The sequence below is a fragment of the Macrobrachium rosenbergii genome, chromosome 48 (genome assembly GCF_040412425.1).
Source record: "Macrobrachium rosenbergii isolate ZJJX-2024 chromosome 48, ASM4041242v1, whole genome shotgun sequence".
Taxonomy (NCBI): Eukaryota; Metazoa; Arthropoda; class Malacostraca; order Decapoda; family Palaemonidae; genus Macrobrachium; species Macrobrachium rosenbergii.
The window spans coordinates 10,435,502-10,453,001 of record NC_089788.1 but is presented as its reverse complement, the minus strand read 5'-3'; the positions used below and the strand labels follow the sequence as shown (position 1 = coordinate 10,453,001).

General features: G+C 34.8%; 1 protein-coding gene across 3 annotated transcripts in view; it reads left to right on the top strand.

The window, feature by feature from the left end:
- Positions 1 to 17,500, top strand: part of LOC136831252 (uncharacterized PE-PGRS family protein PE_PGRS54-like) — a 356,693-nt gene that overhangs the window by 316,217 nt on the left and 22,976 nt on the right. For all 3 annotated transcript variants that reach the window (XM_067091315.1, XM_067091317.1, XM_067091316.1), the window contains 3 exons: positions 934 to 971; positions 3,220 to 3,273; positions 9,811 to 9,960. In XM_067091315.1, coding sequence (XP_066947416.1) covers positions 3,228 to 3,273; positions 9,811 to 9,960 — 196 coding nt within the window. In that variant the 5' untranslated portion in view covers positions 934 to 971; positions 3,220 to 3,227. The remainder of the gene's footprint in view (positions 1 to 933; positions 972 to 3,219; positions 3,274 to 9,810; positions 9,961 to 17,500) is intronic.

Below are 17,500 nucleotides of genomic sequence, written 5' to 3'. Positions count from 1 at the left end.
TGTTTTGCAATGTAGAATATTGTGTGTTTAATTGCGTGTAGCTAAGGCTTTGTATGGAAGAGTTTGTGTGTGTGTGCGTGCGTGCATTTGGTTACGTTCTTAAATTATTAGTATGATTAATGTTGTGTTTTAGTCTTGTTTATTAAATTCGGTTTTTGTGTTCTTATCGCTACATTTATTCAGTTTTTCGTATGTAATGATTTTGCTATCATTTTCTTGTATTTGGTGCTCCAGATTTCAAGTTACGCACTTTTAAATTACTGTTTGAAGTTCATTCAATTTCAAAGTTACTCACTTTTCAATTGAATAATGCAGACATTTTGTCATTTAAGTTCTTGTTGGCGATTATAAAACATTTGTTTATTTGTATATATTCAGAACTTACCTTAACATTGTTAAGTGCTCGTATTCCTTCGACATTTTTGACGGCTTAATTGGAACTATTTCTGTTCAGTTATTCAGTATAATTTTTTTTATTTTCTGCGCCTTTTTTAACATCTTTCAATTTTCAAATGCATTTCCACACTTTTCACGCCGTGCAGTTCCTTTCTGTTTTTTTTTTTTTTTTTTCGTTATCTTAATATCTTCTATATTATTAGCGTACGAAGTTTTGTTAATTAACTTGATTTCAAAATTGACCTCTTTTGAAAGGACAGAAATACATGGTTTATTTATTTTCACCTGAGTGTGCGACGAAATGAAATTATTTTTGTCTTTTTTTTTATATTTGTCAGTCTTTTTATGGGAAAGTCTATCGTCTCTATTAAGCCATTTTTAATTTATCTCTGTCATTCTTTTTTCGTTTGATATGTATTCCATTTTTTCATTGTTTACTTTGTTCCAGTTGATATCTGATTCCCTTTATACCGTGGACTATTCATAATTCGTCAGCTGTAAACTTTTACTAAACCTTTCTTCTTCTTTCTTTTTCAGATTTATTGTGGGATCGTGTGTTCGGTGCGTTCTTAATGGTAAGTACTTGTCACCTTCTCAGTTTCTTGTCACCTTCTTAGTTTCATGTCACCTTACTAGTTTCTTGTCACCTTATTAGTTTCTTGTCACCTTCTTAGTCTCTTGTCACCCTATAAGTTTTGCTTCGTGTATGTATGCATGTATGTTGTAGGTGTGAATTTTTAGCGTATGGAATAGAACTCAAAGAACATTGTCATCATCGACTACTGAAAATATATTAATTGTGGCAATACGATTGGTTGTCATTGTAACCATTATTCGTTTTGTGTTATGATTGATCTAATTTAAACGATTGTGACGCCAGATAACTTACAGCCGGTCCGTTAGTTAACGATGTGAAAGATATTAGAATAAATAAAGTATCTGAAACAATATAACGGAAAAATAGAGTAGTAAATTGCTGAAATATTTTGATAATTATTACTTCAAATCATAAAAATTTACTGTATTTGTGTGTAATCTACTTATTTGGAATCATTAGCTAAAAATAAGTTTTGAATGTGTTTTTCTAAAGTTTTACGAGACTGATATTTCAAAATTGTAATCTTTGTAAGTGTTCTCTTTTTAGTTTTCTGTAAAAGAAACTTTGAGATGGCAATTTGTCTGTCCGTCCGCACTTTTTCTGTCCGCCCTCAGATCTTAAAAACTACTGAGGCTAGAGGGCTGCAAATTGGTATGTTGCTCATCCACCCTTCAATCATCAAACATACCAAATTGCAGCCCCGTAGCCTCAGAAGCTTTTATGTTGTTCAAAGTTAAAGTGAGCCATGATCGTGCGTCTGGCACAGCTATATGTGCCAACAACACTGGCATCACCGGGCCGCGGCTGAGAGTTTCATGGGCCGTAGCTGAGACTTTCATACAATATTATACGCTGTACAGAAAACTCGATTTCGCCGAAGAAACATCGGCGCATTTTTTGCTTTTTTTTTTAAGGGCTCTAAACGTCATTGGTAAATCACAGCACATTTAGCCTGAAGTTTTCCTTCATTTTCACAAGTAGATTTATATAAAGCGAAGCTTTTTGCTCCATCCTGTAGCCTCTAATGGAAGAGCGTTCTTATTCTAATTGCTTTCCTTTTGATGTCGTTTTGTTAATTAACTCGAGACTGTTCAAGCTAATTAAAGCCAGTGTCATTGCTCTGAAGTTGGTGGAAAGAGTTGATGTGAAGAAATTAGTGGAGAAATTGAGGGTATTTATACGGTACGTTCGTATACTTGTATGTCTGTGATGTCTTGCACGAATGTCATTTGATCCAGTCCTTAGCAAGTTACTGACTAATTTTAGGGTGGTTAAATCGGCGTTGCTAGTATTACTTTATACACAAACATGCACGCAAGCAGATACTGAATATATATATATATATATATATATATATATATATATATATATATATATATATATATATATATATATATATACATATATATATGTGTGTGTATGTGTATATATATATATATATATATATATATATATATATATATATATATATATATATATTGTGTGTGTGTGTATGTATGTGGTTTCGACCGTTTTATACAGTTAAAGACATTAATTTTTCACGTAAGTTTTCCACCTGAATGACTTAACAGAATTTTAGTAACGATATTAAAAGAAAGTGAAAAGCTAAATAGAATTATATTTCTGTTTTCGATCAGTTTCGTGTTCCATGTTACGTCAGTGTATCCTACATATACCTATTTTAATTATTGCCATATGAAAAATAAATGTGCAAGGTTATATTTGAAATAATAAATACGTACCATTTTTATTGATTTTATTTTATTGTTATCAAGTTTCGTGAATCTTATGTTTAAGTTTTCTGTAAAAGAAAAGTATTGTGCCGGCTTTGTCTGTCCGTCCGCACTTTATTCTGTCCACCCTCAGATCTTAAAAACTACTGAGGCTAGAGGGCTGCAAATTGGTATGTTGATCATCCACCCTCCAGTCATCAAACACACCAAAGTGCAGCCCTGTGGCCTTAGTAGTTTTTTTTCATTTCCTTTCCAGGTAATTTGTGCATCCATTAACAGTAAATTTTTTTTTAAACATCCCTGGCGCCATCAGAAGTTTAAGGTTAAAGTTAGCCATAATCGAGCTACTGGCAACGATATAGGGTAGGCCACCACCACCAGGCTCATACAGCATTATACCGAGACCACCGAAAGGTAGATCTATTTTCGGTGGCCTTGATTATACCTCTATTTTCATTCTATTTCTAATTTTGTTTTTCTTTTCACTTCCAGTTTTCATAATGTGGCGGAATTTTCTTTGCTTACCGCTTCTTCTCGTCGCAGCACGTGAGTTAATTTGTTGTTCTTGTTTCGTTTGAGAAGCATTTTTCTTTTATTCAAATTTAAAATTGTACCTCCTGTGATGTTTGCTTATGCTTTTTGTGATGTACTAAGTTTTCCATTTGGTTTAAATCTTACGAATTTGTTTTCGTTATAAAGGTATAATATGTCTTTGTTTTATCTCCTTTATCAAGTCAATGTCTGTATTTATCTCCTTTATCAAGTTTATGTCTGCATTTACATCTTTTTTTGCTTTCCAGTTGATTTAGATTTATCTTAATCAGTGTTTGTTTTTATTTATTAATTTATAGTTTTTCAAATATTTGCTATATAGAATTCTACTTTTATATTTCCTGTTACTCATTTAAACCTCTCTCTCTCTCTCTCTCTCTCTCTCTCTCTCTCTCTCTCTCTCTCTCTCTCTCTCTCTCTCTCTCTCTCTCAAAGAGAATATGTTTTGCTTCTTTCAAGTCGTAGAAAACATTAAGTTTTTGTAGTGTCCTAATTAAAATTCTTCATTTGTACACTCATTACACTCTGATAATTACGAGTTTTTATATTTTCTCTCTCTCTCTCTCTCTCTCTCTCTTCTCTCTCTCTCTCTCTCTCTCTCTCTCTCTCTCTCTCTCTCTCTCTCTCTCTCTCTCTCAGACATCAGGTTTTTGTAGTGTCCTCATTAAATTTCTTCAGTTGTTCACTTCTTTCACTCTGATAATTACGATTTTTTATATTCTCTCTCTCTCTCTCTCTCTCTCTCTCTCTCTCTCTCAGACATCAGGTTTTGTAGTGTCCTCATTAAATTTCTTCAGTTGTTCACTTCTTTCACTCTGATAATTACGATTTTTTATATTCTCTCTCTCTCTCTCTCTCTCTCTCTCTCTCTCTCTCTCTCTCTCTCTCTCTCTCTCTCTCTCTCTCTCTCTCTCAGACATCAGGTTTTTGTAGTGTCCTCATTAAATTTCTTCAGTTGTTCACTTCTTTCACTCTGATAATTACGATTTTTTATATTCTCTCTCTCTCTCTCTCTCTCTCTCTCTCTCTCTCTCTCTCTCTCTCTGTGTGTGTGCTTATATACATGTATATTGTAATTGTAATTTGAATGTGTTTATGAATGTTTCATGCAAATTTTAAGATTAAGTTAATTTATCTCTCTCTCTCTCTCTCTCTCTCTCTCTCTCTCTCTCTCTCTCTCTCTCTCTCTCTCTGGACATCTGTTTGTCACTTTCAAGTCACTTTGGGTATTAAATTTCCCCGTAGGACACCTCTTACACTCTGGTAATCACGATTTTTTTTATATTCTCTCTCTCTCTCTCTCTCTCTCTCTCTCTCTCTCTCAAAACACACCCACACTCATACCGAGACCCCACAGACTATTTCTCGCACCCATGGAAATGGGGATGGAATGGGAGAGGCAGATCTCTCTCTCTCTCTCTCTCTCTCTCTCTCTCTCTCTCTCTCTCTCTCTCTCTCTCTCTCTCTCTCTCTATTCGTATGGATGACACAACCCCATATCCCTAATACCCTTCACGGTTTCCGATCCTTTTGTTGCGTTTTGCGATGCAAAAGAAGAAGGCGGAATTGGATTTCACTGCCGATCTTCTGCCCGGACTGATTCGGATGACTTCGAGCGTGGTTTTGATTTAATTTCTCTCTCTCTCTCTCTCTCTCTCTCTCTCTCTCTCTCTCTCTCTCTCTCTCTCTCTCTCTCTCTCCCACATATATATATATATATATATATATATATATATATATATATATATATATATATATATATATATATATATATATATGTGTATATATATTTATATACATATATGTATATGTATATAAATATATATATATATATATATATATATATATATATATATATATATATATATATATATATATATATATATATACACTACTTGTGCAAAAAGACGGTATAAGCAGCTTCATGTACCTTCGCAAAAGCTTTATCAGCTGGTCCTCAACTCTCCCCCCCCCAACTTCCTATTATACATATTGTCCCACATACTTCACACGCCATTTAATTAACACTTTCACAGACTCTCCTTTTCCCCTTCCTAACAAAACGTCCAAATAATACACGATTTTCTAAAATGTGTTTTAAGGGCTACAACAGCAGTCTTATTGTCCTCTCATTAGCGTCAAGCATTTAAAGTTCGCTTCAACAACCTTCTTCATAAATCTACATCAACTCCAAACCTTACTCCAGAGAATTGACAATCAGTCAATCAGTCAGTCTTCCAAACCCCTCAGAAAGAATTACCTTCTCTACCATATATCGACAACGCCGTAAACTTGTCGTAACCTATTCTTTTATGCTTTATTATGCAACAAATATTTTTTTTTTTACTATTAAACCTTTCACACAGCTGTTTCAGGATAACCCTCCGATCAACACACTTCCCTTGTCTGAAAAAACATTGCTCACCAGTTTTTTAATCCTTCTGTTTCCTGACTTTCACTTTCTCAGTCCATAGCCTTTTATAAACCTTCCCATTACGAGAAATTGCTCAGTAGTTTACTTCGGACTCCTGACAGTTATTCTCCATTTCGTCATCCCTATTTTATCTTATTCCTCGATTGTCTTCTTTCTTCAGACACTTTTATTCTATTTGCGTCCAGCTTCGGTTCGTCGATAATGGCATTTGGTTGTCTGCCCGTCGATATTTACACAAAAAAAAATAAACGAACGGACAAAAACAGTTGCTGGAAAAGATGTCGGGGCATGACGATATTTGGTGGAAGGGAAATTGGATTTTTAGTGTACCCAAAGAGAGTTTGCTTTGGATTCGATGTTTTTCCGGCGCGGTAACAATATGTTGCTGGGTTTTAACGCTGGAATTCTAACATGCGGATAAAATCAAGTTCAGTCTTTAAAATGTATTTGTGAGGATAATCAGCAAAAAAAGGGAGATTCATAGAGCGTTTGTTAATAAAATTTATTTATGAAAGATACAAGATTCAAGATCCAATCTAAATAATTCGAAAGTATAATAATAATAATAATATATCAATTGTTCTCCCGTAATTGATCTGCAAATGTGAAATCAATTAATACTTATGACTGCCTTCCATCATTCTTGGAACACTGAAGAACTTCTGAAAAGATGGCAGGAAAAAAGTGAATGGAAATGAGTTTGACAGCTACCTTTTCTGTTTAATTCATAAATCAGTATTTATTAAGAAACGTGTTTTGGCAGAATATCTATCATTTTCTTCTACAACGCGGTTATCTTCATTTCAACACTGTATTTCTCAATGTATTTCTCTGCTCACTAGTTACAGCCAAGAAAGAATTAATTTTAAGAGATTATGTTCAGCTTGACATATATAACACCCGCTTCTGTGGAATGTTAATGTTCTTGCTCTAATATATATATATATATATATATATATATATATATATATATATATACATATATATATATATATATATATATATATATATATATATATATATATACTGTATATATATATGTATATATAGATAGATAGATGGATAGATAGATAGATACACGCGCACACACACAAATATATATATATATATATATATATATATATATATATATATATATATATATATATATATATATAATCATGAAGTTACAAATGTTTAATATCCAATTCACGCTACTTCAGGAATAATCCCCGATGGGGAATTGTCACCGAAGTGGAATTATAAGTGATAAATGGATCGGCACCGCTAGGTCTCGATCCCTCGACGCAGTACCTTCCAACGACTGAGTGATTAGACCGTCGACTGGAGTCGTTGGAAGGTACTGTGTCGAGGGATCGAGCCCGGGCGGTACCCATCCATTTATCACTTCTAATTCCCCTTCGGTGATAATTCCCCATCGGGGATATTCCCGAAGTAACGTGAATTGGATATTAAACGACATTTGTAGCTTCATTATTGTATATAAATCACTGTGTGATAAAAATGTCATATATATATATATATATATATATATATATATATATATATATATATATATATATATATATATATGTATGTATGTATGTATGTACAATATATATATATATATATATATATATATATATATATATATATATATATATATATGTATGTATGTATGTATGTATGTACAATATATATATATATATATATATATATATATATATATATATATATATATATATACACACACATTACATGTTGACCTGTGCACATACTTAAGTGCGTTCGTGTTCTATAACTGGGGCACATTAGCAGAGATAACGAAATCGTAATAAAGTGACGAAAATGAGAGGACTCCCTTTATTGAGGCACCCAGGAGTTGTCAAATGCCAAAATGAAATTGGAATTAATTCCACTTCCTCCCTCACCGTGTCAACATGTTTTTCATAAGGCGGCCGGCGAGGGAGGGTGGCGGGGAAGTGGGGGAGGGTGTGGGCGCCGGAGATAGGCTGTTGACCGAGATGCCAGATCTGTGTTGGGAAACCGATATTTGAGGTTTGTTTGTATGGTATAATGTATGACTATTTAGTGTTCATTATATACAGTATATACGTGCATATATACACATATTTTATATATATCTATCTATATATGTATGTATATATAGCCTACATGTATATATATACACCTGAATATGTACGTGTATATATATATATACATATATACATATATACTCGTATATATATATATATATATATATATATATATATATATATATATATATATATATATATATACAGTATATAAATATATACATATATATATGTATACACACACACACACGCACGCACGCACGCACAATGTGTCTCTGTGTACATTTCAATTAAATAACACTTCTTCTTTAAAAGGGGCGGTTTCAGAAACAAAAACAAAAAAACACAACAACAGGTGCGCCCACTAGCCGCTTCATATAAACTTACATTATTTAAAAGTCTCCTTAGCAGCTTGCCAACTACCTTGATTACAGTACGCCATTCACTTACATCTTGCAAGCACGGTCTCAATTCCTTTTATTGATTTGATTACAGAAATGAATATCAGTACGTGATGCTCAACATGTTTCAAATGCTCACCTATACAACTCAGCATTGTCTGGTCTAAAGTACGGAATTTGGATTGTACCTCTGCCTTCTAACATATATATATATATATATATATATATATATATATATATATATATATATATATATATATATATATATATATATATATATATTCTGTATATATTATATACAGAATTTATCTAGTTGAAAGGAAAGGCGGTTAAGGCAAACAAAATATTTTATGAAAAAGGAGGGTGTGGAAATAAAACTCAAAATTTCAAATAAAAGCCTTACACGGAATGAATGGCATATAACTTACGCCATATACCTATTACAGTGAATGCTGAAGAAAAGAAAACGTAGATATTTGTGTAAGTCTATGCAAGCAATTTTTATCCCAATATCAAGGAAATAAACCTCAGAAGCTGGTAGAGGCTAAGACGTTATTTTGCACCTAGCAAAAATTGACATGATAATAGCATGATCCACTGAAGTGGTGAAGAAATCCACATACCAAATTACAGTCCTCTAGCCTCAGTAGTTTTTATTTTATTTAAGGTTAAAGTGAGCCATAATCATGCGTCTGGCAACGATATAGGCCAGGCCACCACCGGGCAGTGGTTAAAGTTTCATTGGCCGTGGCTCATACAGCATTATACCGAGACCACCGAAAGATAGATCTGTTTTCGGTGGCCTTGATTATACGATGTACAGGAAACTCGATTGCACTAAAGAAACCTCGGCGCATTTTTATTCTGATTTTAATAGCAAATCACCACCGCTCACTTCAAATGTTTTGACTTCCACCAGTTGTATCAAAATTGGAATTACAGGGTTGGTTAGCGACATTTTTTTTTTGAGGTATTTGTTTTATTTTGTCTTTGATATTTTCATTTTTCGTTCAATTTGTCAGTTTGATATTCACCCCGCCCCCTCCCAAAAATCTTGTTCACAAGTACACGTAAACGATATCCATATATCTGTAACAATATCGGCCTCTATCTGTCTATCTATCTATCTATCCATCTATCTATCTATATCTAATATATGTGTATGTATGTATGTATATATATATATATATATATATATATATATATATATATATATATATATATATATATATATATATATATATATCTTTTGTGAGACTGAATTGCACTATACATCACTGTATTTTTTCAAAACGAAAATCGAATCCTTGGCTGAGGGAGGGAAGCCGTGCTCAGAAATCCTGATTGACTTGATAACAAGGTGATTTAAATGCAAACGGCTCTCTCTCTCTCTCTCTCTCTCTCTCTCTCTCTCTCTCTCTCTCTCTCTCTCTCTCTCAAGTTTATTTCATTCCTTTGTACCTATTTATAGTCCACATTTGTTTTTACTATCGCCATTTTGGTTCACCATTACGAACATCAGTAGCTGAATTTATAGAAACTAAAAGAATTTTGTTTCATTTTTAGCATTGTTTCATTACCTATGCAAATAAGTATCTCATTTCTTATGACCTTATTTCAGATGGCTGCGGCGAGGTCAGACCCAGAGCCGAGGTCGTCTGCTACAACACAGGCGTTGACCATCTTTCTCATCTCGACGCCTGCAAATGTACCATAATTACGGAAACCAACATTGCTCTCGATGAGAACTTACGCCTCTCCTCCAAGACAGGTAATTACGTCCTCTGGAAGTAATTAAGATTAGGATGGTATCTTTCACCGCTTAGGATGATCCCTGGAAATGTTTGGGATTACCCCCTTGCATGATAAGAACGGATTGTGGAACTAATTGAGGGAATTTTCAGGACAGTTAGGATGACCTCCGTCTCTGATTAGTGGAAACTCTTGACCACGTAGGATGATTTTTAGACTAATTAGGCTGATCTTCAAGACCAATTAAGATGATCTATAAAGCTAAGCAGGATTATTTTAGAGGCTGATGACTCTGGACCTAAGGATTCTCTCAATACCCGATTAAACATAACTTTCAAACAGTTGTCTAATTAGGATGATCTCTAGACTTATTAAGATGGCCTCCGAAATCAAGCAGAGTGCTCTTTGTAACTAATTAGAATTAATTTAATACCTCAGGTAGCTTTGATTATCCTTCGACACAGGTGAAACTGACATCTAGAAATAGTTAGAGTGACGTTTGGAATCGACTCATATGAATATTTGAACCATAGGTAACCAGCTTTAACCCCATGAGACAAAATAATTTAAACTTTGAAAATTTTTCAAAATTATCCCAGAAAATAATTGTGATGATGTGTGGAAGTTATTAGGTCTGGCTCAGCATTTAGTAGACCTCCGTAATAGGTCATCGCAACCTTTGGGAGGTATTAGTTGGGCATATGGAAGCACCAAAGATGCACTGTATTGTGTAACCTATTTTTCTTTTAACCTTCGGATGTAAGTAGTAAGACCTGTTGTCACTTTGAGAGACTCCCTTGGTAGCTTATTTCTCTTGCCTGCAGAACTGATAATTTTTTGCTTCTACAGCTACGTGGAACGGCCTCCGACAACTTATTTGTCAGACCTCCAAAGCAGATAGTTTTGCCCTCCAGAATAGACTGAGCTTACGCAGCTTACTTAACTGACTTCCAATACGGAAAGTCTTGACTTGACTTCCAGAACTAAGTATAGCTTTGAATGACCCCCTAGAAAAAATCACTGACCTCTAGATGTGATATGAGAGAATGACTTAGAAAACTCATTTGTGTGACTTGTAAAGCAGGCAGGTTTTGTGGAAGAGTATATTTGTTTAACAGAAGACTGAAGAAAGTGTAAACTCGGACTTTACACGTTGTCCTGAACGACAGGTCATTTTACCTCCTCCTCCAGTGAGATTAATGTCACTAAGTTTGAGTATAGTTTTATTGTTTTTATATTTCATCTAGTGCATAGTGTCCATAACTTTACATCAATTATCTGGTTATTGTTTGATATATATTCTGTTCCAAGAAATGTCGTTGTGGTTCTTTTCTGAAGTGTTACTTCAGTCGTTGTGGGATAGAGCCTTCCGTATTTCAGTAAGTCTTTAGTAATGAGATTATTGGATGTATGCCATTTTCTATACCCCAGCTGATGTAGGTACCCATTTCTTGCTTGGTCGATCGGTGAATGGTAGGTCGGGATCGAGCTACGGCACTCCATATTATATATATATATATATATATATATATATATATATATATATATATATATATATATATATATATATATATATATATATATGTGTGTGTGTGTGTGTGTATATGTGTGTGTGTGTGTGTGGATTATTTCGTTCCTTGAAAATGGAGGCAGACAAGCCTCTGAAAGCTGGTAAATATGGAACCTCCTCTTTTGAACCTCCCGTATTATTGAGGTCCTCTGTGAAAGTAACAAATGTCATATAAATCAGTGTCTTCTTTTTTAAGTCGTTTTGTTTTCATTACAAAGAAAATGACGTAAGGACTTCCATTAAAAACTGCGAAATCCCAATCCGATGCCGACAACCATTTTCATATCCAACATCGTGTCTTGAAGTTTACACTTCCCTTCCTAGATGAACTTCCCCTCCCAACTTCCCCTCTCATCCCCTCGAGATGAAGTTTGATTATGGGAGTTGGAGGCTGGAATCGGAATCACGTCTCCTGATGAGACTTTGAAGAAGCATGATGAGCAAACTCCGACTATTTCATTAGTTGCCCTCCTTCGGGATTCCCTGGGGCCGTTGGAATCTCACGAAGGCGGTGATGCTGTATTTAGTATGAAGTTATTAGATGCAGATTTTGTTATCACTCGATATTCCTCACGTATTTCTTGCGGAATTTTATTCCTCGTGTATTCCTAAGGAATTTTCTTACGGAATTTTATTCCTCACGTATTCTTACGGAATTGTATTCCTCACGGATTCTTGCGGAATGTTATTACTCACGTATTCTTGAGGAATTTTATTCCTCACGTATTCTTGCGAATTTTATTCCTCACGTATCCTTACGGAATTTCATTTTTCGTGTATTCCTAAGGAATTTTATTCCTCACGTATTCTTTCGGAATTTAACCAAATGACGGTATAGCACGTAAAATAATGCCCGTACAAGAAACAAGCAGGGCAGGGAGAATTGCTGTAAAATACAGACAGAAATGAGTAAGGAAGCAAATAAGCAATGAATTTTGATATACATGAGTACACAGGTGTTGAAAGTAGGTCATTCACAAACTTAGAAGTAGTTATAGCACCCAGGTACTGAGAATTAAGACTTAAATGTGAGGCGTCTCATATTTAGTGTTTACTTTAGTGTTTTATTGATGTATAAGTGAAGTTCGTACATTAGTGGTTTGATGAAAAGCTTTCTATACTCTCTTAAGGATAATAATGACATTTGCGTTACTCATGAAATGTTTACAAGTCCTGCTAGAAGTATGTGTATTTATTTACAAAAAGTCTGAAAGGCGAAGAATAGTAAGGTTGAATGCAAATAGCAGTTTCTCTTGAACAACAGGTTCAAGTAAGATATATGGCAGATAAGATCAATATAATAATATTCATGGGAAATGTCATTTCACGAGGTAAAAACAATAAATAAGAGACAATATTACTGTGGAATCACAGTATAAAATGTAGAAATTGATTTGAGGCACCAAGCACGTATCCATACGCATATGTATATATAGCGATAAATGAGCTTAGAGTTACAATTATATGCTAAGATTTTGAGTAGGAAAATGTAACGAAGGGAAAAAACTAACAGATTTGCAGAGAGAGAGAGAGAGAAGAGGAGGAGGAGGAGGAAAGGTTAACTGCTAAAGTGGAAACATCCTCTGACATATAACTTTGGTAACCAGATCATTTTGCAATATCCTTCTTGGATTAACCCTGACACTTTTACCCCTAGGATAAGCTGCGGTTGGTTTACAGGTCACGCAGCTTCCCCCCCCCTCCCCCCCCCAAAAAAAGTAATGGGACACAACCATCATTTACTCTCTCGTTTTTTGGTTGTGAAGGAGCGGTTTTTTTTTCAATCTCCGTAAACTTTGGCTTTTCAGGAAAAATAAAAATAACCTCATATTATAAAGTCTGTTCAGTATTTGATATCCTGTAATATGATCATAGAAGTAATTCTCGTACTTTATACGATTTTACAGATGACGCACGATACGAAATTCCATTTAATTCAGAGAGGCGCATGTCAATAGTGAAGTGTGTCAGAGAGAGAGAGAGAGAGAGAGAGAGAGAGAGAGAGAGAGAGAGAGAGAGAGAGAGAGACTGCGGGGTCTTAGTATGTGTGTACGTGTACCTCTGTGTTTTCACAGAGAGAGAGAGAGAGAGAGAGAGAGACTGCGGGGTCTTAGTAATGTGTGTACGTGTATGCCTGTGTTTTCAGAGAGAGATGGGAGCCGTATTCATCCCGAGACGTGGCTGTACCTGAATACCTAATTAGCCAAAGACATTGAATGCAACGGAGTGTCTGTCTTCTGTGTGCTGACGAGGGACAATCAGCATCCCGATCTAACGGTATTGTTTCCATAGAGAGAGAGAGAGAGAGAGAGAGAGAGAGAGAGAGAGAGAGAGAGAGAGAGAGAGAGAGAGAGAGTCCTTGTTGTCAGTTCGGGAACTTGTTATTGGAATAAGTGTAACGTAATCCTCTCTTCCAAGGCTTCAGGGAGACTTATCGTGGGATTTTTCTATGTAATTAGCAAGTATTAGTTCTCTCTCTCTCTCTCTCTCTCTCTCTCTCTCTCTCTCTCTCTCTCTCTCTCTCTCTCTCTCTCTGGGAAAAATATGTGATGAAATAAGTAAGATATGTAAACAAGTTTCTCCAAATGTGCAAAAGGAAGGCTATACAGCATTGGTATGCATACGTGAGTATATGTATAAGTTTGAGTGTCTGTATGCTTGCATTGCTCACAAATAATACATATGCATGATTATAGACGCATACCCTTGTGGTTCACTTGGAGAAAGAGAGATTGATCGGACCCATATGCTTTTTATATGATGGAATACTTCCCACGCCCTCTTTGGAGGTTGCTAATTATATACTTCCTTAGAAAGTGTCGACTTACCGAACTGGAAGTCTTCGTCTTTTAATAAAGAGACTTAAACTTAGTACAGGAGGAAGGAGAGGGTTTGTTTACGTGAGAAATTATGTTTAATTATGTCTCTGAAAATTATAGAGTTTCTTTCTGGTATTTTTAATAACCAATGCAAAATTTTCATGTTAACATCCATGATACAAAATTGTTTTCGTGCAGACATTCTCTCTCTCTCTCTCTCTCTCTCTCTCTCTCTCTCTCTCTCTCTCTCTCTCTCTCTATATATATATATATATATATATATATATATATATATATATATATATATATATATATATATTAGCAAGCTACCAACATTTTTTTTCTATCTTGAAATCCAGGGTAATCTTTATCCCCAGTAATTATATCGACGAAAGAGTAACGCCCGATTCACATTTTGGGCCAGAATTCATCGGTCGGTGTCTCCTGCTTTCGTTCCGCACTATTCGGAATTGCATTAGAAAAGACGTCGGGACGAGAAACTTGGATACGAACAGTTACGGAACGCGGCGGCCGCGTCCCTAATGACGTCATTTCTCCCCGAATCGATATCGAATGGCGATTTTTTTTTATTTGGCGGAGTTTAAGTTCGAAATAGAATTCAAGTGGCGATGTGAATGAGGAAAACTGAAATTGACGTGAAAGAAAAAGCGAGAGAAAAAATCTCTTTGCCGCCAGGTCCGGGAATAGACGAAATCGCGCGGAACCAATTCGGAGTTTTAATTAGAGTCGAAGAAATGTCGCGTTTTGAATAATGGCCGACCGTATATCGCTCGAATCGTGTCAGATATCTCCTTTGCCGTAATTTAACGTCGCGACGGCCAATTCAGTGTCAGCCAATCATCCGTCGCCAGCTGATTTCAGCTTCGCGCCCTTATCACGGGCTGATTGCCTATGGACTGTAATGCGTCTGGACGTCAAGTGATTCAGAGTTCGAATGGGAAGATGAATGTTGAAAGCGAATGAGGGATTTCTTTCATTCGGGTGAATTTTGAAATTCGATTTCTTCCTTATGTTTATTTCGCTGTAAAAAAAGTCTTTATTGTTGTAAACGCTTTACAGTATAGTAACGTGAAAATCATTGTCTTGGTTGCTCAGAGTCCGGAGGTCCACACTAGACCTCCTGTTTCATTTCACACATAACCACACTTATGGGTTCCTTAGGGCAAGGGCTTGTGCCAGAATAATGCTGGTTTAATCTAAACCAACCGACAAACTACCAAGAAAATAGCGTACCAGTAGTTACTGAAACGTGGATCTTAATCACCGTAGAGTTTCACAATCAAGTTCGTCTGTGAGGAATTGGTTGTAGTGTCATGAGCGTTTGTTTGCATGCATCGACCAGAAGGATTCATCAGAAACTAAAGCAGAAAATTTCTTACAAATTTATGGAGTTTGTTTGGTCGTGAGACAACAGACCCATTAGAGATATTTCGGAGTGTTCTGTGCTCTGATCTTAATAAAACTGTTTTTTTTTTCGGTCAGAGGTTTAAGTAAAACTTGTTCAGGGATCTGGCGATCGATGTATAATTGCAGCTTGCTTCCGTTTGGAGTTGTTGGGTCAAGAAAGACCGTTTTGAATTTTATATTGGGTGATTTACAGCTGTTTACGAAATCTAGAAGAATAAAATACAAACGGAAATAAATTTATCCCTGCTGAAATCTTTTCCGTACTGTTGATACATATATTTCTCTCATATCTGTTATATCTTACATCTGTCATACCAAATATCTCTCTCATATTCAGATCTAAAGCTGGCATGGCCGCTCACAGTAATTAGTTTGATGTTTTACCATTGGGGGGAAAACATCATGCCATCAGGACATCAAACGATTTTTGCAGATTATAATCCAATCTTTTTACTTTCACGCGTTCAATTTTTTTTAGGGATTTTGGGAAAGAGATGAAATGAGATTAATATTTTACTCACAGTTTTATTTATTATTTTTTTTCAAATGAACAACATTCAGGTCAACAAGCGATTAATACCTTATAGTTTTAACGAATGGCCGAGTTTTTTTTATCACGTAATGGAGATATTTTGTATGTAATTATGTGAAGAATAATTATTCAAATGGAAAATGTATGTTGCTTAATCTCATTTTTAATGAGCTGACCTATTTTGAAACCTATGCCGTAATTCTCTCTTAGCTGAATTTTGTTATTTCATTGTGTTTTTCCTGCATGTATTTACCCTTTTTATTACAGTGGTATGATTTTCTTGGTAAAAAATATTTATGTCTGCCAGAGCCCTTTGCCTCATGATGTGGAGACTAACTAACCGCGTTTGCCTGAAATTATTTTCTGTGCACTGTTTATTAACTCTCTGGTATAGTGAACCTGAAAAAAAAGTCGTTACTGAGATCTACTTGTGGATGCTTTGATACTCTTTATAGAATCCGTGTGGATTATTTTAATGCAGGTATAATTTACTAAACTGCTAATTAACCTTAATCTTATAAATGTTTTTTGTAATTTATATTGTATCTTTGTGGTATAAACTGGTATAAACAAAATAAAAAAAAGAAAACTAAACAGCGGAGATGTAGCTACGGATGCCCTCGTTTCTGTAGAACCCAGAATGTTATATTTATAATCTGGTATGAATTGAACGGTTAAAGCATTCGTATTTATAATCTGGGATGAACTGAAAGGTTAAATCATTCATATTTATAATCTGGTATGAATTGAACGGTTAAAGCATTCGTATTTATAATCTGATATGAATTGAAAGGTTAAATCATTCATATTTATAATCTGGTATGAATTGAAAGGTGAAATCATTCATATTTATAATCTGGTATGAACTGAAAGGTTAAATCGTTCGTATTTATAATCTGGTATGAATTGAAAGGTTAAATCATTCATATTTATAATCTGGGATGAATTGAAAGGTTAAATAATTCTTATTTATAATCTGGTATGAATTGAAAGGTTAAATCATTCGTGTTTATAATCTGGTATGAATTGAAAGGTTAAATCGTTCGTATTTATAATCTGGTATGAACTGAAAGGTTAAATCATTCATATTTATAATCTGGTATGAATTGAAAGGCTAAATAATTCGTATTTATAATCTGGTATGAATTGAAAGGTTAAATCATCCACATCGAAGTGCGGATGTCCTGATAATTTCATAGAATTCAGCGTT